The sequence below is a fragment of the Colias croceus genome, chromosome 24 (assembly GCF_905220415.1).
Source record: "Colias croceus chromosome 24, ilColCroc2.1".
Lineage (NCBI taxonomy): Eukaryota > Metazoa > Arthropoda > Insecta > Lepidoptera > Pieridae > Colias > Colias croceus.
Window position 1 is genome coordinate 4,865,589 of NC_059560.1, and position 23,403 is coordinate 4,888,991.

Consider the following 23,403-nt stretch of genomic DNA (forward strand, 5'->3'; position numbering starts at 1 on the left):
TTTTTGAAGTCGGTTAAAAATCTGATAGATTAAGATGAAGTAAGGCAGCATGAAATTACAATGGAAAATATTTAAGGGAAAATATTAACTTTCTTAATTTTTTTTCGTATTTTTATTCTGTATACAACATAACTCTATTTTTTTTATTTGTCTATAACTTCCTTTCAGGCACTTGACTCTATTGTCTACGATGATCTCTAGGTTTTGACAGCCCGAGTGGAAAATATTCACTGCCGAAAATGTATAGATTTACAAATCAAATAGCAAATCCCAGCTTAGTTTTGGTAAGTATTACGGTGATATTTTGAATATAAAAATTTTCATGTCCAAGCTATTACTCCTTATGCGTCAAAAATCCATAAAATTTTTGCGAAAGTGGCTTTTCGAATAGATACCAATAACAACAAATAACTACACGATAAAGATGTGTTCTGCAGCTATTTTGTAAATGAAGTCTCCTTCTATTCACAAATAAAGTTTTATGTTATTTAGTCTTGTTATTGTTGTATTACATAACATAACATAACCATAGATTATACTAAACTAATCTAACCTTAAACTTGGTACCTAACGTAATCATCAAAATTATCAGCTGTAAACATAATATAAACCTATACATATAATATGTACCTTACCCATTCATCTATTATACCTATCAATTAATAAAAGCCTATTCAGAAATATACAAAGCAATTTTACTGTATTATTAATAATTATGATAAGTCTTTATTCATACCAATGTTTCGAATCCAAATGGTAACAGGACCTCTATATCAAGAAAGTTGATTTATAGGTTTATTTTCCTATTTTTTATTTAATTATCTGCATATTTTGCTTTTAGGTCAGAAAACAAATTGGCGATGGATCATGTTCAGCTCTTATAGTAATGAGATCTCCTCATCGGAGACATGCGTCAGATTCTGGCAAGCAGGCCCCAAAATCCCGGAAGTTACTATGGGGCACCCTCGGTGCTACACTCCTCACTGGTTCAGCTGTGGTTTACGCCAGGTAAGCTTTATTTGTGTAAATAATATAATAATAGTTTGTTGTTATATAGTGCAAATTCAATGTATAAATTCAGTATTAACACTATGTATTAACAGTATTAACACTATGTCCACATTTGTAAAGGCTAAAATGTTTTCCACAATGTTATTAATTATGAAATATCAGACTTTAAATTTAATCTTGGATCTTACTTTCTTCATAATTAATTATAATTATGATATTTATGCATATGTGAACAGAACATACTATCTTTATTATATTAATTTAAATGATTATTTTCAAAATTATGCTTTTATCATCTATAATCTATCAGTCAGTATCAGGTAGACATTGTAAATTATTTTTGAAATAAAATCCTGTATTTTTATCATATTAAAATTTCAGAAATAGCCCAGAAGCGAGAAACTGGTTAGAATCAAACGCCCCCTGGGCTAACGATCTAGTGGCACTTGTGTACCAGGAGAACACAACATATTGGAAGTCCACAGTTAACCAGTTCAATAAAGCCACCACCACAGTGTCTAACTTCTTGTTTGGAAAGGTTTGTGAAACATTAATTTTGTTTTTTAAAGCCTTTTAGCTTGGCTGTACACGGGCAGCTCAAGCAATTAACTGCTGAGTGACATACACGGACTGCTCGAGTCGTTGTTCGTTGCCAGTTCGAGCTATCGCTATCAACCGCACAGTTGATGGCTTGAAGCAGTCGTTTCTGCTCAAGCAGTCATGAATGTCTATAGTTCACCGCGCGGTCGCGGCTACGAGCAGTCGATACGGCTACGGCCACTCTGAGTGGTTAAACTGAAATTTTTATGTTTAATGAATAAAAAAATATTTAAATATTCTATATATTATACTTGTACTTGTTTACAAGTCAACTTATGATCTAATTGAGAGTGTTTTCTTTAGCTGTTCTTCAAAGAAAAACAGTATTTTATTGCATTGCAAATATGAGTAGATATTGTCGCAATTTTTTTAAATTTCATTCTTTTGCTTTTTAACCAAGTTTTAACTCTGAAATGTGACATTTATTGCACGACGATGCGAAGCATCAGAGTGCTTTACGATCGAAAAATTTTTTTCGCCTCATTTTTGCAGCTATTCTTATTATTATAGCCTTGTTAGTTCACGGAATCAAGATATTTTGCATACTATTGTCGAGATAATTTAATGGAGATTAATCCCATACTTTTTAAAAATTGATTTACTTCAATAGAATTGGAAAAAAACACTGAAATAGGTCAAAAAATTTTCCTGTCCATCATGTGTGAAACCTGAAAACACTATAACTTGTGAAAAAATCCATCATTTGAGTTAAATTTTTTTTTTAAATATTCTAATTGATGATTGTAGGTCACTGAATGCGAATGATTAATTAATTCAGTGTCGTTTAATTGCAATTAAAAAAAAAACGAAAACTACAAGACTGTATATCTATATATATATATATATATATATATATATATAGATATCTCCATGGGCACTATGTTGATCAAACGTGCCATATAGTTAGTAATTATTTGATCCGTTTTCACTTGTTGATCCGGTTGGTATTTGTGGATCCATTGCCACACCACCGTCCGTATGTGGATCCGAACGGAGCCACAAGTGTAACCATCAGTAATAATAATAATTACGTGCTTTTTATACAAATCCACCTTTTTTGCGTTTAAGCTCTTGTTGATCCGATTCAAATGAGCCAATCAGAGCCCACCGAGCTCAGCCATTGGTCGCTTGCGGCCTTAGCCATTTGAAGGTTTAAAGACATTTATTTCCGTTATAGAAACGTATGTTGCCGTTCGCCTTCCATAATTTGTTCGGATCTTCGGTAGGGCAAGATAGCTAGCTCGTCTATTAGGATAGTGGCGATTTGATGTTGAGATTATAATATTTGTATTTATGTTTTTATGTAGCGCTTTGCCGATGAACATACACGTATTATAAAAGTATAATTGTTTTAAATTCATTATTTTAGTGTCGTCGTAGATTTTATTTGTAGAAGTTAAAAAAGGATAGTTTAAGATGATTTATTTCATTTTCATTTCATTTCATTTCATTTCATTTCATTTAATGATTTTATTTTGTAAAATTTGGAGTGGCGCTAATTTATTTTTGTAAGCACTCCCCCAGACTTCTATTAAATACATTAGGTGCGGCTTTGCTAACGTGTTGTAGATGGTGTGGCGTAATTTATGGGGTTGCAAGAAGTAATATTACGCAGAGATCTAAGAAGTGCTGATAATTTATTTTTTAGATGGTCGATGTGATAATTCCATTTCAGAGAACTGCCGATTCGCAAATCTAGGTTATTTCTCGTGGGTTTTATGTTCTAATACAACACCGTTAATTTTAAATGGAGCGTATGGCGGAATAATTTTGTTATGAGCTTTGAATTTAGATATATTTATTTTTAGGAGATTGCATTGAAACCATTTATTTAATTCATTTTGTGCTTGCGCTATCATGTCATGTATAGAGGGAACAAAATAAAACAGACAAGTGTTATCCGCATAAAGTGTTAGGTGACCATTTAGCTTTAAATCTTGTAAATTATTAATATAAATTAAAAAAAGCAATGGGCCTAGAATCGAACCATGTATGCCACATGTAATTGGTAAGGGAATGCTATCGTGGTTATCTATTTTAACTATTTGTGAAATATTTATCGATTTTTTAAATATGATTTCAGCATATCTAGTGCTTTACCATTAATGTTAATGGATGTTAATTTCTTTATTAAAAGTTCGTGAGAAACGGTATCGAAGGCCTTTTGTAGGTCAATAAACACTCCCAAAACTATATTGTTTGTGTCAATGTTCTGTTTCATTTAAATAGTTAGGTCCATAGTCGCTGACAGAGTGTTACTTTTTGGCTTAAATCCGTATTGACGCACTGAAATAAAATTAAATGAGTCTAAATATTTTTCTAATCTCGTGTGTAAAATCTTCTCCAATATTTTTGACAATACTGGCAAAACCAAAATTGGCCTATAGTCACCAGGTTCAAATTTTGAGCCACTCTTATAGATAGGAGTTACCTTCGCTATTTTTAACGAGTCCGGAAAACGTCTTCGAATTATGGCTTGGTTAAAACAGTCGCTTATGGTATGATTTAATTTTTCTTTGATGCATTTAATTGCGTATTACTATACCATCAAGACCTGTACTACAGTTTGAAGTAAGTTTTTAAGCTTATTTATAATTATATATTTTTACTGGCTTCGGTAGGTCTGAACTTATTAGTGAGGTAATTTTTAAAATTTCGTAGTTGTCTTTAGATTTCCTCTCCTCTGAGTTATAAAATGTCCATTCTGGGAAACCAGCAAAAAATACATTTTTTTCGCGGCTCTTTCTGTCCCGTAGTTCCTTGATTAAGTTTTTATTTATATGAAGTTGATTTTTAGACGTAAAACCCGATGAGTTGGCTCATGACTGACTGATTTATTGATTGAAGATTTAATTTCAGAAATTTTATTTTACTCTCACCCTGGTTTATCTGGGATTCTAATTGAGAAACAGTACTCTTCAATAATATGTTTTGTTCGTTTTTTTTAATTTCATTGATTTGATTCGTATTTTGGCGAATTAAATTCAAAGATTGTTCGTTGGACGATTTAATTTCGGTAATTTGTGTTTTTACCTCAGAAATGTTTTCATGAATTTTGTTTACTATTTTGTTCATTTGAGCATACATATTTTTCAAGTAATGTACTAATACGGCTCAACTCCGACCGAATATCCTTCATATCATCACTAAATCTGCAATCTTGTTCTAGCGGTTGTTTCCGTTTTCTGTAAGTAATTTGAGTATCAGTTGGCGTAGAACTCGTAGAAAACGAACTTAGCTTCGATAGATCGGGATGCGATCCACCGGTAGTACCCACTGCACCACTGCTAGTTAAACGTGTTGGCGATCTGCGTACACTCATTTTTACTCCGCAATGGATAATTTGTGCAGGAATATGAGTCGTCATTTGTTTGACCTAAATCTAACATTTTAATTATTTTATCAGATTGATATCAGAATCAGGGCAAAGGCGAACGCTACATGTCAATAAATATTATGATAATTATCTTGATATTTACTGATGATTCAAGTGGTAGGTTGTTATTTGTAGGTTGCATACTACTTGAGAATTATCACCGTCACTGTATGACGAAAGGTTCGTCCAAATATCTATCTTTTTAGGGTTCCGTATTTTTAGTTTCACAACGTTTTCAATAAGTTTCAATTGAATTACGGTCGACTTCTTCAACTTCCATAAAACTCAGGAGATTTTTTGCTAGCCCTAATTTCATATCTCCATGTCAATGTCAAGCAAGTGCATATAAATGAAACAGATCAACATACGACTTATGATTTGGTATATAAAACGAAGTCAAGAAGTGTTTGAGCATTTCAAAATTTGAACCGTTACGGAGTCGAGTTCGTCTAGTCTAGGCGGATTTAGCAATGTATGGAATATTAACTAACTATAATATATTTGTGTACGGAGCCAACAAATACTGTAGTGTTTACGAAAAAATAATCTATGTTACTTAATATACAGTTTCGTTTTGTCGGATCAAATAAAGCTGTAATTTTGATAATATAAATGGATCTGATCAACATACGACTTTGGATTTGGTATATAAAACGGAGTCAACAAGTGTTTATGGGTTTCTGAATTTCGGCCGTTACGGAGTCGATTCAGTTCAAGATCTTAGCAATAAAAATGTTGAGTATATTAATTTCTCCATGAATACGTTTGGCAACGTCGCCCAAAAATTTGCGCCGTTGCCACTCCGGGCAAGATCTATGCAACCGGAGTCGAGTAATATGGGGGAAAAGGTGGAGTCGGCAATGCACGGCAGTCGGGCTGGATCAACTTAGTGCCCAAGTTGGTATTTATATATATATATATATATATATATATATTGCCCAAGTTGGTATTTATATATATATATAGATATCTCCATGGGCACTATGTTGATCAAACGTGCCATATAGTTAGTAATTATTTGATCCGTTTTCACTTGTTGATCCGGTTGGTATTTGTGGATCCATTGCCACACCACCGTCCGTATGTGGATCCGAACGGAGCCACAAGTGTCACCATGAGTAATAATAATAATTACGTGATTTTTATACAAATCCACCTTTTTTGCGTTTTAGCTCTTGTTGATCCGATTCAAATGAGCCAATCAGAGCCCACCGAGCTCAGCCATTGGTCGCTTGCGGCCTTGGCCATTTGAAGGTTTAAAGACATTTATTCCCGTTATAGAAACGTATGTTGCCGTTCGCCTTCCATAATTTGTTCGGATCTTCGGGAGGGCAAGATAGCTAGCTCGTCTATTAGGATAGTGGCGATTTGATGTTGAGATTATAATATTTGTATTTATGTTTTTATGTAGCGCTTTGCGAATGAACATACACGTATTATAAAAGTATAATTGTTTTAAATTCATTATTTTAGTGTCGTCGTAGATTTTATTTGTAGAAGTTAAAAAAGGATAGTTAAAGATAGTTTTAATGAATTTATTTGTATTTTGTAAAATTTTGAGTGGCGCTAATTTATTTTTGTAAGCACTTCCCCATACTTCTATTAAATACATTAGGTGCGGCTTTACTAACGTGTTGTAGATGGTGTGGCGTAATTTATGAGGAATGCAAGAAGTAATATTACGCAGCGATCTAAGAAGTGCTGATAATTTATTTTTTAGGTGGTCGATGTGATAATTCCATTTCAGAGAGCTGCCGATTCGCAAACCTAGGTATTTCTCGTGGGTTTTATGTTCTAATACAACACCGTTAATTTTAAGTGGAGCGTGTGGTGGAATAATTTCGTTATGACTTATGAGCTTTGAATTTAGATATATTTATTTTTAGTAGATTGCATTGAAACCATTTATTTAATTCATTTTGTGCTTGCGCTATCATGTCATGTATAGAGGGAACAAAATAAAACAGACAAGTGTCATCCGCATAAAGTGTTAGGTGACCATTTAGCTTTAAATCTTGTAATTTATTAATATAAATTAAAAAAAGCAATGGGCCTAGAATCGAACCTTGTGGTATGCCACATGTAATTGGTAAGGGAATGCTATCGTGGTTATCTATTTTGACTATTTGTGAAATATTTATCGATTTTTTAAATATGATTTCAGCATATCTAGTGCTTTACCATTAATGTTAATGGATGTTAATTTCTTTATTAAAAGTTCGTGAGAAACGGTATCGAAGGCCTTTTGTAGGTCAATAAACACTCCCAAAACTATATTGTTTGCGTCAATGTTCTGTTTTATTTTAATAGTTAGGTCCATAGTCGCTGACAGAGACTTTTTGGCTTAAATCCGTATTGACGCACTGAAATAAAATTAAATGAGTCTAAATATTTTTCTAATCTCGTGTGTAAAATCTTCTCCAATATTTTTGACAATACTGGCAAAACTGAAATTGGCCTATAGTTACCAGGTTCAAATTTTGAGCCACTCTTATAGATAGGAGTTACCTTCGCTATTTTTAACGAGTCCGGAAAACGTCTTTGAATTATGGCTTGGTTAAAACAGTCGCTTAAGGTATTATTAATTTTTCTTTGATGCATTTAATTGCTTTTGTAGTAATACCATCAAGACCTGTACTACAGTTTGAAGTAAGTTTTTAAGCTTATTTATAATTATATATTTTTACTAGCTTCGGTAGGTCTGAACTTATTAGTGAGGTAATTTTTAAAATTTCGTAGTTGTCTTTAGATTTCCTCTCCTCTGAGTTATAAGATGTCAATGCTGGGAAACCAGCAAAAATTACATTTTTTTTGCGGCTCTTTCTGTCCCGTAGTTCCTTGATTAAGTTTTAATTTATATGAAGTTGATTTTTAGACGTAAAACCCGATGGGTCGGCTCATGGCTGACTGATTTATTGATTGAAGATTTAATTTCAGTAATTTTATTTTACTCTCACCCTGGTTTATGTGGGATTCTAATTGAGAAATAGTACTCTTCAATATGTTTTGTTCAATAATTATCATACGTGCTGATGACTTAATTTCAATGATTTGATTCGTATTTTGGCGAATTAAATTCAAAGATTGTTCGTTGGACGATTTAATTTCGGTAATTTGTGTTTTTACCTCAGAAATGTTTTCATGAATTTTGTTTACTATTTGTTCATTTGAGCATACATATTTTTCAAGTAATGTACTAATACGGCTCAACTCCGACCGAATATCCTTCATATCATCACTAAATCTGCAATCTTGTTCTAGCGGTTGTTTCCGTTTTCTGTAAGTAATTTGAGTATTAGTTGGCGTAGAACTCGTAGAAAACGAACTTAGCTTCGATAGATCGGGATGCGATCCACCGGCAGTACCCACTGCACCACTGCTCGTTAAACGTGTTGGCGATCTGCGTACACTCATATTTACTCCGTAATGGATAATTTGTGCAGGAATATGAGTCGTCATTTGTTTGACCTAAATCTAATATTTTAATTATTTTATCAGATTTATATCAGAATCAGGGCATAGGCGAACGCTACACGTCAATAAATATTATAATAATTATCTTGATATTTACTGATGATTCAAGAGGTAGATTGTTATTTGTAGGGTGCATACTACACCCATGTTCAGAGTCTTGGTCATCGCCGCAAAATTGCCAGTCTTTCGATGTTCTATCGCCTACACTTCGGAGAATGTGCAACTGAATTACACAGCCTCATCCCTGCTTCTCCTTTTTTCCAACGAACATCTAGGCGTACGGCAGGATACCATCCCTACTTAGTGGAAATGCCGACAGCTCGCACAGCACGCTTTGCGTCTTCTTTTCTAGTGCGAACTGCAAAGGAGTGGAATTCCCTGCCGGCATCTGTCTTTCCGGAAAATTACAACCTGGGTTCCTTCAAGAGACGAGTTAATAGGCACCTTCTAGGTAGACGTGACTTAACATCTTAAACTGCGTTACCGCTTTCCATCAGGTGGGACTGCGGTCAAACGTCCGCCTATCACAAATTAAAAAAAAAAAAAAAAATACTACTTGAGAATTATCACCGTCACTGTATGACGAAAGGTTCGTCCAAATATCTATCTTTTTAGGGTTCCGTATTTTTAGTTTCACAACGTTTTCTATAAGTTTCAATAGAATTACGGTCGACTTCTTCAACTTCCATAAAACTCAGGAGATTTTTTGTTAGCCCTAATTTCATATCCCCATGTCAATGTCATGCAAGTGCATATAAATGGAACAGATCAACATACGACTTATGATTTGGTATATAAAACGGAGTCACGAAGTGTTTGAGCATTTCAAAATTTGAACCGTTACGGAGTCGAGTTCGTCTAGTCTAGGCGGATTTAGCAATGTATGGAACATTACATAACTATAATATGTTTGTGTACGGAGCCAACAAATACTGTAGGGTTTACGAAAAATAATCTATGTTACTTAATATACAGTTTCGTTTTGTCAGATCAAATAAAGCTGTAATTTTGATAATATAAATGGATCTGATCAACATACGACTTTGGATTTGGTATATAAAACGGAGCCAACAAGTGTTTATGGGTTTCTGAATTTTGGCCGTTACGGAGTCGATTCAGTTCAAGATCTTAGCAATAAAAATGTTGAGTATATCAATTTCTCCATGAATACGTTTGGCAACGTCGCTCAAATATTTGCGCCGTTGCCACTCCGGGCAAGATCTATGCAACCGGAGTCGAGTAATATCGGGGAAAAGGTGGAGTCAGGAATGCACGGCAGTCGGGCTGGATCAACTTAGTGCCCAGGTTGGTATTTATATATATATATATATATATATATATATATATATATATATATATATATATATATATATATATATATATATATATATATATATAATACCAACTTGGTAAGTATTTATTTGGTTTTGTTGTTTGGTATTTATTTGGTTGGTATTTATATATATATATATATATATATATATAAATACCAACTTGGGCACTAAGTTGATCCAGCCCGACTGCCGTGCATTACCGACTCCACCTTTTCCCCCATATTACTCGACTCCGGTTGCATAGATCTTGCCCGGAGTGGCAACGGCGCAAATATTTGGGCGACGTTGCCAAACGTATTCATAGAGAAATTGATATACTCAACATTTTTATTGCTAAGATCTTGAACTGAATCGACTCCGTAACGGCCGAAATTCAGAAACCCATAAACACTTGTTGGCTCCGTTTTATATACCAAATCCAAAGTCGTATGTTGATCAGATCCATTTATATTATCAAAATTACAGCTTTATTTGATCCGACAAAACGAAACTGTATATTAAGTAACGTAGATTTATTTTTCGTAAACACTACAGTATTTGTTGGCTCCGTACACAAACATATTATAGTTAGGTATAATGTTCCATACATTGCTAAATCCGCCTACACTAGACGAACTCGACTCAGTAACGGTTCAAATTTTGAAATGCTCAAACACTTCTTGACTCCGTTTTATATACCAAATCATAAGTCGTATGTTGATCTGTTCCATTTATATGCACTTGCATGATATTGACATGGGGATATGAAATTAGGGCTAACAAAAAATCTCCTGAGTTTTATGCAAGTTGAAGAAGTTGACCGTAATTCAATTGAAACTTATAGAAAATGTTGTGAAACTAAAAATACGGAACCCTAAAAAGATAGATATTTACGAACCTTTCGTCATACAGTGACGGTGATAATTCTCAAGTAGTATGCATCCTACAAATAACAACCTACCTCTTGAATCATCAGTAAATATCAAGATAATTATCATAATATTTATTGACATGTAGCGTTCGCCTTTGCCCTGATTCTGATATCAATCTGATAAAATAATTAAAATGTTAGATTAAGGTCAAACAAATGACGACTCATATTCCTGCACAAATTATCCATTGCGGAGTAAATATGAGTGTGCGCAGATCGCCAACACGTTTAACCAGCAGTGGTGCAGTGGGTACTACCGGTGGATCGCATCCCGATCTATCGAAGCTAAGTTCGTTTTCTACGAGTTCTACGCCAACTGATACTCAAATTACTTCCAGAAAACGGAAACAACCGCTAGAACAAGATTGCAGATTTATGATGATATGAAGGATATTCGGTCGGAGTTGAGCCGTATTAGTACATTACTTGAAAAATATGTATGCTCAAATGAACAAAATAGTAAACAAAATTCATGAAAACATTTCTGAGGTAAAAACACAAATTACCGAAATTAAATCGTCCAACGAACAATCTTTGAATTTAATTCGCCAAAATACGAATCAAATCAATGAAATTAAGTCATGAGCATGTATGATAATTACTGAACAAAACATATTATTGAAGAGTACTATTTCTCAATTAGAATCCCAGATAAACCAGGGTGAGAGTAAAATAAAATTACTGAAATTAAATCTTCAATCAATTAATCAGTCAGTCATGAGCCAACTCATCGGGTTTTACGTCTAAAAATCAACTTCATATAAATAAAAACTTAATCAAGGAACTACGGGACAGAAAGAGCCGCGAAAAAAATGTAATTTTTGCTGGTTTCCCAGAATTGACATTTTATAACTCAGAGGAGAGGAAATCTAAAAATTACCTCACTAATAAGTTCAGACCTACCGAAGCCAGTAAAAATATATAATTATAAATAAGCTTAAAAACTTACTTCAAACTGTAGTACAGGTCTTGATGGTATTACTACAAAAGCAATTAAATGCATCAAAGAAAAATTAAATCATACCTTAAGCGACTGTTTTAACCAAGCCATAATTCAAAGACGTTTTCCGGACTCGTTAAAAATAGCGAAGGTAACTCCTATTTATAAGAGTGGCTCAAAATTTGAACCTGGTGACTATAGGCCAATTTCGGTTTTGCCAGTATTGTCAAAAATATTGGAGAAGATTTTACACACGAGATTAGAAAAATATTTAGACTCATTTAATTTTATTTCAGTGCGTCAATACGGATTTAAGCCAAAAAGTAACACTCTGTCAGCGACTATGGACCTAACTATTTAAATGAAACAGAACATTGACACAAACAATATAGTTTTGGGAGTGTTTATTGACCTACAAAAGGCCTTCGATACCGTTTCTCACGAACTTTTAATAAAGAAATTAACATCCATTAACATTAATGGTAAAGCACTAGATATGCTGAAATCATAATATTTAAGAAATCGATAAATATTTCACAAATAGTTAAAATAGATAACCACGATAGCATTCCCTTACCAATTACTTTTTTTAATTTATATTAATAATTTACAAGATTTAAAGCTAAAGGGTCACCTAACACTTTATGCGGATGACACTTGTCTGTTTTATTTTGTTCCCTCTATACATGACATGATAGCGCAAGCACAAAATGAATTAAATAAATGGTTTCAATGCAATCTCCTAAAAATAAATATATCTAAATTCAAAGCTCATAACAAAATTATTCCGCCATACGCTCCATTTAAAATTAACGGTGTTGTATTAGAACATAAAACCCACGAGAAATAACCTAGATTTGCGAATCGGCAGCTCTCTGAAATGGAATTATCACATCGACCATCTAAAAAATAAATTATCAGCACTTCTTAGATCTCTGCGTAATATTACTTCTTGCATACCCCATAAATTACGCCACACCATCTACAACACGTTAGCAAAGCCGCACCTAATGTATTTAATAGAAGTCTGGGGGAGTGCTTACAAAAATAAATTAGAGCCACTCCAAATTTTACAAAATAAAATCATTAAATCATCTTAAACTATCCTTTTTTAACTTCTACAAATAAAATCTACGACGACACTAAAATAATGAATTTAAAACAATTATACTTTTATAATACGTGTATGTTCATCCACAAAGCGCTACATAAAAACATAAATACAAATACTATAATCTCAACATCAAATCGCCACTATCCTAATAGACGAGCTAGCTATCTTGCCCTCCCGAAGATCCGAACAAATTATGGAAGGCGAACGGCAACATACGTTTCTTTAGCGGAAATAAATGTCTTTAAACCTTCAAATGGCTAAGGCCGCAAGCGACCAATGGCTGAGCTCGGTGGGCTCTGATTGGCTCATTTGAATCGGATCAACAAGAGCTTAAACGCAAAAAAGGTGGATTTGTATAAAAAGCACGTAATTATTATTATTACTGATGGTGACACTTGTGGCTCCGTTCGGATACACATACGGACGGTGGTGTGGCAATGGATCCACAAATACCAACCGGATCAACAAGTGAAAACGGATCAAATAATTACTAACTATATGGCACGTTTGATCAACGTAGTGCCCATGGAGATATCTATATATATATATATATATATATAAATACCAACTTGGGCACTAAGTTGATCCAGCCCTTTATATATATATATATATATATATATATATATATATATATATATATATATATATATTTTATTTTTATATTTCATAATTAAATGAGCATTATGAGTCGTGCACTTTTGGATTTTCCAAATAATTATTTTATGTTTGTTCTTTTTTATGAACTTAAAGAGATATAATATTGATAAAACAATTGCAGGAAGGAGTATCGCCTATGGATTTCAAACAGCGATCTCAACAAGACCTTGAAGCTGATGCAAAGAAGGCTTTTTCAAAGAAGTCATATGAACGTAAGCACAATGTATTGAAAATATATTTTCTAAAACATTGACCCAACAGATTATACCTTTAAAGTACATTAACAGTGAAGCCATATATGAAATACTTTTTCGTATATTCATTTTGTAGAATAACATAAAATATTTCAGCTTTATATTTGGCCAAGATAATAAACGATTAATGCATTATTTTTCAGTGCATTAAAATCTTCATTTCATATTCTAAATATAGATGTATTTATTTCATATCTGTTCCTTATTCCGTATTAACAGTTAATTAAATCTTAAAACCAAATTATTAAAACTATCATTTCTAATATCATTCATTGTTATATAACAGTACCGCCAACGAAATTTGAACCATTGTATGTTGAAGAGAAAAAGTTGGAGACTCCCGAGGTTGAGACACCAGGTAAGAATATTCTTAATTGAATATATCATTTGTGTATAATATTAGCTGCTAGCGCTCCGCGGTTACACCCGCGTGGCTCCGCTTCTGTTGGTCTTAGCGAGATGATATAATATTATAGCCTATATCCTTCTTCGATGAATGGCCTATCTAACACCGAAAAAATGTTTCAAATTGGACCAGTAGTTCTCGAGATTAGTGCGTTCAAACAAACAAACTCTTCAGTTTTATTATATTCGTATAGATGTATAGTAATATGTAAAACTGGTTTTTGTAACTATTATTGAGGGAATAAAAACAGCATGGTTTGGTTAACTATTCTTATTATACATTCGAAAAATGTAGAAAATGGTAGAATAATCATGAAATTTTATGAAAATTCAACATCAATATTATGTTAATAGTGCAATAGAAAAGCTCATAGTTAAATGGCACCAATATTATTTATTAAATGGCTGTTATGCTAATTGGACCAAAGTAGGTACAATAAACAATTAGCCAAAGAATATAAAATTTATTCTCTTACTTTAAGATTCACTTTTGATACAAACTAACCTTATAACAATTAATTTTCAGCGACCCTCGTACAAACAGACAAGTGTGAACCACACGAAGCTCCGCCGATCGTGATCACAAAGGACATGGTGGAGATTGAACACGAAATGCACGAGAACACCAAAATAGCCATCGATAACTACAAGAAGGCTACACAGTGCTGCGCTGATTATAATAAAGCTTTGTATAAGGTAAATATAGAAATTGGTGACCAGTAAAGGCATAATGTAGTTAGAATACGGACAAACCAACTACGGAATAGGTGGAGGTAGTTTACAAATAGCAATTTTTGAATGACCATCAAGACATATAACATCTCAGTCTCCCCGTGACCACGAAAGTGTTCGAAACGTCGGGTATAATGAATAAATCAATCAAGATAATATAATGAATAAATCGCGTTTAAAATCCGTTACAAAGTCTTTAATTTCTAAATGTATAATACTCGCGTAAAATCAAATACTATAATGTAGTTATTTAAATAAATTTCATATATAATTTTATAGCATTCAAATGCTTATATGGAAAAAAGCGTGTGTGCCGAGCATACGTGTCAGAAGTGAAACTTCTTTGGTAAGATTAAAAGATAAAAAAATCGTCGCTTTACTCCGTGACGTGACGGTATTGCCATGACGCGAACTTGAAATTTAACTCATCGCGCCTAAAGAAGTTTCACTTCAAAACAACTGTTTTAAATAAATTCACATTAATTGTTGTTGACTTAAAAATTGATGACCAAAAGCTTTGCCAAACTAAATAGTTATAAAAATATAGTATGGCTGTTAGAATTAAGTTATTTACAAACAAGAGTTTGCTTACGATTAATTTTATTTTTATTTATTTATGAATATAATTTATAATCTTAATAGTAATAAATCCATTTCCAGGTTGTAGAAGCACCCTTAGATGACTTAGACAAGAAGCATTTCACAGCGCTACAGGGTGCTCAAAATGAACGAGACGCTACCATTGAGAAGGCTAAAGAGGCATCTGCTAAGGCTAGATGCGCTATTGGTATGATTATTATTTGAATTTATTGTTGAAAGGATTTTAACAATATTCTGGGTATTTTGAAAAAAATATTCTGTTATATTTATTGTTTATAAGTACGATTTGAATATCAATTTAGAAATACCTTCACTTCAATGAGTTTGAATTGTCAATTCATTTGTCCGATGCAAAACTCTGCCTATGCACTTATTGGGCAGAGTTTTCTATTAAGTGTATGTAATAGACTTGGAATATTACTGCCACGAAATGAAGTGTTCAATGAATAGTTTTACTGCTCATACATTTTTTTGAAGACAATTCTTACTTTAGTTACTTATACGTACATCAATAATTTTGAAGACACGATAAATAAAGTTTACCATTTCCAAATCAACTAAAACCTTCATTTAAACTTAAAAAGGTCATAAATAAAGTAATTAACCATTTCCAGAGACCCTAGACCGCATGATAAAGGCGGGTGTGCAAGCTCCACCAGAGAGCATAGCGGCCACACAGCGATATATCAAACAGTTTAGATCTGACCTCGGTACAGCTGAGGCTGAGTACAAGGAGTGTGTGGAAAAGGCTGTGCTCGGTGATAAGTATTGGAATAAGGTAACTTATGTTCCACAAAAAAAATGTGTGCGTGTACAAGTGTACACACGTAAGAAGTGAAACTTCTTTATGACCTTATTTTTAAAAAAATAATTTACTATATGCAACTTAACAGAAATACGTCGAATCACGCGTGGTAGGGATAAAAAAAGATGGCGCGTAACGGAAAAATGTCACGCGTAACGAAAAAATGTTACACTAAATTTTTTTCCAACCCCGATAAAGAAGTTTCACTTCAAAAAATATGTAGTCCTTATTGATGTGAAAGTGTGTTTGTTTTGCACTCTTTCACAGTGTAACAAAGCGATTTATGTTGTGATTTTTGTATCTTTAAAATAAATTTCCTTTCTTGGTGCTATTGTTTGCAAAAAACACAAAAAATAAGCTAACTTTTGAAGTATAGAAAACAATTGATAACAACACGGGATTCGAGCCCGCGTTTTTTGCCAATCCGCGGAAACGCCTGGACTATTTTCGGTTATATCGATTTTTCTATTAAAAAATTTCTTAGAAAGATAGGATAAAAGGATTAATCAAATTACATAGTTTAAATATTTTTATTATTAATTTATTATAATACTAGCTTTTCGCCCCGGCTTCGCCCGTGGTACCTACATGTTTACGTTTTTTTTTCATAAAAACTATCCTATCTCTCAAGTTGGATCGAACTGCACACGGTGTGCAAATTTTATTATAATCGGGTAAGTGGTTTAGGAGTCCATTGAGGACAAACATTGTGACACGAGATTTATATATATTAAGATTGGTATAATATTAATACAACTTAAGACACAACTAAAATAAACATTTATAATTTATATTTCAGGTAGAAGCAGCCCGCCAAGCCTACAAGGAGGAATTGCAAATGCTGTTCCCGGGAATCGACCTCACTGCCCGCAAGTTGGAGGTCAAGGGTGATACCGACTTACTTCTAATGTACACTTTGAAACAGGTATAGTTATAATAGTTTTGTAACATGTAATCCATACTAATATTATAAATGCGAAAGTAACTCTGTCTGTCTGTCTGTTACTCAATCACGCCTAAACTACTGAATCAATTTTTATGAAATTTGGTATGGAGATATTTTGATACCCGAGAAAGGACATAGGCTACCTTTTATTGCGAAATATGTACCACGGACGAAGCCGGGGCGGACCACTAGTGTGAAATAAATGTAGTTTAAAAGACTAAAAAATACAATTACTTTATTGTCACCGATCCTTGATAAGTGTACAAAGATTGAATTAATCCATTTGAAGTGGGTCAAAATCGGTTTCATACATACATGTACGGCCTTATAGTTATAGTTATTGAATAATACTTTTTTTGAATAATAACCTCTTTTCGTTTACTATATTGTGTTTCTATTTCAGGTGCAATATCTACAAAACGAAATAGCCGAGTTACAAACTTTGAGAGATCTTAAAATTAACAGAGCTATTGAATGTGAGTTACTTTTTATATTTGTTTCATTGATTTTAAATTATATATTCAAATCAGAATTTGTTTTTAGCCTTATGTGCAAGTATTTTTTATACTTTCTTTTAAGTAAATAACTCGTATTTATTGATATTACTTTAAAAATTAGACATTTGCACAAGATATCCTACTAATATTATAAATGCGAAAGTTTGTATGGATGTTTGTTACTCTTTCACGTAAAAACTACTGAACCGATTACAATGAAATTTAGCACACATATAGAGGGTAACTTGGATTAACACATAGGATAGTTTTTATCCCGGAAATCCCACGGGAACGGGAACTATGCGGGTTTTCCTTTGCAAACGTGGGCGAAGCCGCGGGCGGAAATATATTATAAAATATTAAGAAAAAAGGGAACTACATGTTTTTACATTTTTATCTTACAATTTACAAATTGTCTTATATTCAAAATTTACTCAGGTCACGACGAAAAGGCTATTATCGAAGCGAAGGTGGAAGACATGATTAAACGGGAACGATTGGAGAAGGAAAAACAGTTCCAGAAACAGGTATGTGGATAAATTCCATGGTATTACATGAGAATAGATAATTTAGGCCAAAAATATTGTATTACAAACTAGATTCCCGCCTGCGGCTTGTCTAAAACGTGATAATATACTAAAATCTTCCTCTTGAATCACTATCTATTAGAAAAAACTCCATCAAAAACTGTTGCGTAATTTAGAAGCGACTTTGTTTTATAATATGTAGTGAAAAGGCAATAATGTAAGCCGCGCTGTTTCACACTCACGCATAAAACAGATTGTCTACAAGAGTCGGGCAATTACCTGACTTTCGCATTGCCTTTTTGGAGCGTGAACAACGTGCATGTATCTTCATTGCAATATTGTAACATCCACTGATATCAATGTATATTTATGAAAAACTAGCTTTCTGCCCGCGGCTTCACCCGTGTGTGCAAAGAAAATCCCGTATACCTCCCGTTCCCGTGGAATTTCCGGGATAAAACCTAGTTTATGTGTTAATCCAAATTACTTTCTATATGTATGCTAAATTCATTGTAATCGATACAGTAGTATTTGCGTGAAAGAGTAACAAACACTCACATACACATCCTCACAAACTTTCGCATTTATAGTAGGATTACCAAATAAGAAGTCTAATATTGTATTATACGGTACATTTTCTGTGTATTTAGTTGAAATTTTGATTGTTATTTTTCTACAGAGTTTAGCTATCCAAGCCGAGGCAAACAGGAAATTGAAAGAACAACTAAAGAAACAATTTGAAATCCAACAAGAAGTTTTGCAGGATCAATTGAACAGGAAAGAGAAAGAGGTACAAAATATTTTATTTTTAAATTATTTCGTCATAGTGAAACATATTATATTATATTTTAATTGAAAATGTTATTTATTTCATAAATTTCATAGCTAAATATTAATATTATACCAAAATATATGGTCTCCTCTTAGTTAAGTTAGATTATTTTAAATTTTAAATCTTTTGTTAAAATTAGTTACTAAATTCAAATATTTCACAGGTTATGGGTAAATTCAGTCGCTCAGTTTCTGAGCAAGTCGAGAAAGAGAGGGTACTCTTCAAGAAGGAGTTGGCGGCTATGGCCGGGAAGTTGATGGCCATTGAACAGACGCTTAAACGTAAGATTATTATTGAGTTAACTTTTTTTAAGTATAAAAATACTTACATTTTATAGATGACTAGCTTTCCACCCGCGGCATCGCCCGCGCAGTCAAAGAAAAACCCGCATAGTTCCCGTTCCCGTGGGATTTCCGGGATAAAACCTATCCTATGTCCTTTCTCGGGTGTCAAAATATCTCTATACCAAATTTCATGCAAATTGGTTCAGTAGTTAAGGAGTGATTGAGTAACAGACAGACAGACAGACAGAGTTACTTTCGCATTTATAATATTAGTATGGATTGATAATTAATTGAAGTTTATTGGAAATAATGTTTATATTTCTAATGTGTATTTATACGTTATTACGTCAATAATATCTTGTTAAAGCCATGACAAGTTTCCAAAAATATCATAATATTCAATATGCATTTATTCTCAGTTTATTTGGTATCTTTTAACACTATAAATAAACACCGTTTATACCAACTTGCCAAGTTAAGTGTGAAAGGGACAAAAAAACAACCAGGCGTCATTCAAGGTCATACCTTCCCGTGACAAGTCAACGTTCATAGTGCAATCTCCAGTGTATTAGATATAAGCTTCTTGATCAAACCTCTTTACAAAAAAAAAAAAAATACAAAAGCAGAAAAAGTTAAAATTCAAATATCGAACTAGAGCGCGCCAAAGCGGAGTCGGAGGCGCGCCGCTCGCAGTCGCTGTGGGCGGCCGCGGAGGCGCTGCACGCGGCCACGCGCCGCCCGCAAGACAACGCTGTGCTCTCGCATGAAATCGCCGCGCTGGAGCGGGCTGGTGAGTTTATTTATTATGTTCTTATGTTTTTACTATAAACCTTGTTCTGTGAAAGCTAGATAAAAAGGATGGAAAGCAACAAAAATATTTCCATTATTTATTATATGAACTTATCTCACCTATTTTTTTCAATTTGCCATAAATGACGTTAAAACGTGACGCAAGTCTTTATCTAAGCTTTAAACTGTCTTATTTGATTCGCATTTAAGATATATTTTGTACCACAGTTTAATTATAAAAAGAAATCTAATCAAATAACATAACATAATAACATAACATAATTTCCAGGTAAAGACGATAAATTAGTGCAAACGATACTAAAAGGAATCCCCAAGGAGGTTCGGGAGAAGGGAATTGTTACAGAGAAGGCATTGAGGGACAAATTCGATACAGTATGTATTAATTTATAATTAATTAATATTTTATGTTGTTGGTTATTATTTGTTCGGGATATGATGAAATCAAATAAATTTTCAAAATATCTTTTTATTATCATTTCATTTAACAAGTATATATACAATATTTTCTATTATGTAGCCGACAAATGTTTTGCTATTGATTCAAGTCAAGGCAATGTTTCACGTCGATTTGTGTACAATTACAATATAATTATTGACTCTTTTTTTTATTAAAGTGCTATTAATATCCTGCCGTAGATTTATTGATAACTTTTTAAATAATTTTGTGTACAGTTAGAAAAGACAGCCTGTCAAGTGGCGTTAGTCGGTCGAGAAGGAGCGAGTTTGCCGGTCTACTTCCTTTCGTGGCTGCAGTCGAAATTGCTCTTCCAAAAGGTATATTATAAATAAAATAAATACATAAATATTTCAGGACAATTTTCACACACGGCACGATCTGATCCCATACTAAGCTTTTGCTTGTGTTATGGAAACCAAATGGCTGATAAACATACATATATAATTTTAAATAAATACTTATATTGATAATTAAAACCCAGACACAGAGCAAACATCTATGTTCATCACACAAATATTTGCCCCGGGTGGGCATCGAACCCACGACCTCTGGCTTTGAAGGCAGGGCCACTACCAACCAAGCCAACCGGCCAGTCAATGTTATAATGTTAGACTTTTGATTTAATAATTTTGTCGATGAATAGTTGTCACTATTTCCTGTCAAACATGCTTAGCTGTCGAATCCTATAAAATGCCGCTTTCCATTGACTCGAGGCGCATTCGTACTAATCGTGCCTAAGGGCTCGGACGTTGTTTATACTACGTTCGACCCAACTACCCTCACTTTGCTAATAGTCGTTGACTAGCTGCGATTTGTAACTACCTACATCAATTGGGCAGTTGTGTAGAATCGCAGTACATTCTTATTACATACAAATTAATATTTAACCCGGCCGGTGTAATTTCTTACAATTATATAATTAAACTGTACAATGTACATATTATTTAGGTTCCCTTACAAAATAGTAATATTAATTACGTACGTACTAATTACGTATGTACATGTAAACTTATACGTACACGCACGCACACACATACATTTTAACAAGGAAACAAGATCGTATAAAATCACACATGCACACGTGCGCATAACTATATATGTAGCGACTACATATTTGTATGTGTCAGCAATATTGTCACGTAGATAGATTAACACACGTTTTACTTATAATAATCTTATATGATAGAATTAAAATTGTAACAGCACGTAGTTCATAATATGTAAACAATGTTGTATATAAAATAAGTAAGTCGTTATGCAGTCATGGAGATATTATAGAGACATTATAACACCTTGTCTCGTTGTTTACTGCCATAACACAAACTCTGGCAAAATATACAATCCTTTACTTTAATAGTACTTAATTTTAACATTGAAATTTATAATAATGATTACACATTAAAGCAATCTTGCAATTATCTTAAAACATTCTTGATTAAAAGAAAATATCTATCAGTATCGAAGAAATTATTTAAAATCATTTTTTCTTATTAAAGTAATATATTTTATTGTTTGACAGTTTGCCGAAATACCCAAAGATGAGTTGGACAACCTTCCCATGGACTTCTCGAAATTGGACACATTCGACATCATTCAAAGGGCGAGGTGAGATTTAATTGTTTGTATGAAATAATAATAATTAGATTTTTTAAAGCTATTTGACATAAAATAGATATAAAATTTGAATAATAGAAAAAAATTAAATTACAACTCTGCCTAATACAAGAGTAGGCAGAGTTATGCTTCGGACAGTTTTTGAGTTTAATGGTTTTTTTTTTTTTTGCAAATGCCGGAACAATCGTGTTTTTCCACACTATTGTATTTTCCTTTCATTGAATACTGTTTCCTCCTAAGTTTAACGTATTTTTTCTAAATGATATCTGACGTTTTCTAGATACCACATCGACCATGGCGATTTACCATCAGCTTTACGCTACATTAACCTTTTACAAGGCGCTCCTAGAGCAGTAGCAAAGAGTTGGTTAGATTCAGCTCGAGTTCATCTCGAGATCAGACAAGCGGCGGAAGCTGTGATGGCACACGCTTCTGTATCCGGTCTATTGTATCTGTAGGGTTGCCATGTGTAACGAGAATATTGTTATAAATAAATGTTGCCGTTTAATGGATTTTTTTTTTGATTTTGCCATGTCCAAGTCGAGTAAATATTGTTTTTTCGATTGGCAATGTTTTAAATTGGTATTTTACTATTTTGTATTTACCTTTGAATGGCAATAATAATAAATAATATATGGGTTGCCAGATGTAATGTGTAAATTCGATACGGAGATTTTCTTTCTTTGCGAATATGTAACTGGCAACATTTAGGTTATATTTGACTAAAATGTTGAAATTGTATTAAAAAACATGGCGGGTTATCGATAATAAAGATTTAAGAAGAATAAATAATTCTTGCTGTAATTTTTTTCGATAATTAATTTTTTTGTTTTGATAAAATTTAAGCAAACGAAATTCAACCTTATTGTCAAGACAGCATAACACCAAGTTTATAAAATAATTTATTGAAGATTTTATTTTTAGTAGATTTTTAATTTGTAGATATGGGCTTAGTTTCAATTACGGGAAGTGTTAATTGCTAAAATGACATTTCTCATAGGATTTGTGTAAAAATAGTAAAATTACGCATTTAAATAGCGGCAAAGTTAAAAGCTTAAAAATTTTACGTCATACAAACTGTATAGAACCGAAGTCCTTTATTGTAGTTATTTATGTAAATATGGTATGTATGTAATTAAATTAAAGTATGAGTTCGAATTTTTTGTTTTATTTTACTACCTACTATTTTGTTTCGCAATCCCTACTATCTTTATTTAAAATAAT

The 23,403-nt window shown here is 33.0% G+C and overlaps 1 protein-coding gene across 2 annotated transcripts; it reads left to right on the forward strand.

Moving 5' to 3' along the window:
* Positions 1–152: 152 nt before the first annotated feature.
* On the forward strand, positions 153–23,337 carry LOC123702788 (MICOS complex subunit Mic60). Of its 2 annotated transcripts, XM_045650587.1 has the most exons (18): positions 153–284; positions 842–1,008; positions 1,393–1,549; positions 13,538–13,628; positions 13,957–14,028; positions 14,602–14,771; positions 15,468–15,594; positions 16,022–16,185; positions 17,012–17,137; positions 17,562–17,634; positions 18,094–18,182; positions 18,862–18,972; positions 19,178–19,295; positions 19,954–20,088; positions 20,377–20,480; positions 20,781–20,882; positions 22,085–22,170; positions 22,460–23,337. In XM_045650587.1, exons 1-18 carry the CDS (start codon positions 240–242, stop codon positions 22,635–22,637), a joined length of 2,115 nt encoding a protein of 704 aa, XP_045506543.1. In that variant the 5' UTR covers positions 153–239; the 3' UTR covers positions 22,638–23,337. The 2 variants fall into 2 exon arrangements, with proteins under 2 accessions (XP_045506543.1, XP_045506544.1); XM_045650588.1 differs by lacking the exon at positions 13,957–14,028.
* The last annotated feature ends 66 nt before the right edge of the window (positions 23,338–23,403 follow it).

Excerpts from the sequence above, each read along its gene's own strand:
- LOC123702788 (XM_045650587.1), top strand. The coding sequence starts at position 240 with ATGTATAGATTTACAAATCAAATAGCAAATCCCAGCTTAGTTTTG. Across the intron at positions 1,009-1,392 it reads TCAGCTGTGGTTTACGCCAG|AAATAGCCCAGAAGCGAGAA; the intron begins GTAAGCTTTATT and ends TTAAAATTTCAG. Across the intron at positions 20,481-20,780 it reads TGAGGGACAAATTCGATACA|TTAGAAAAGACAGCCTGTCA; the intron begins GTATGTATTAAT and ends TTTTGTGTACAG.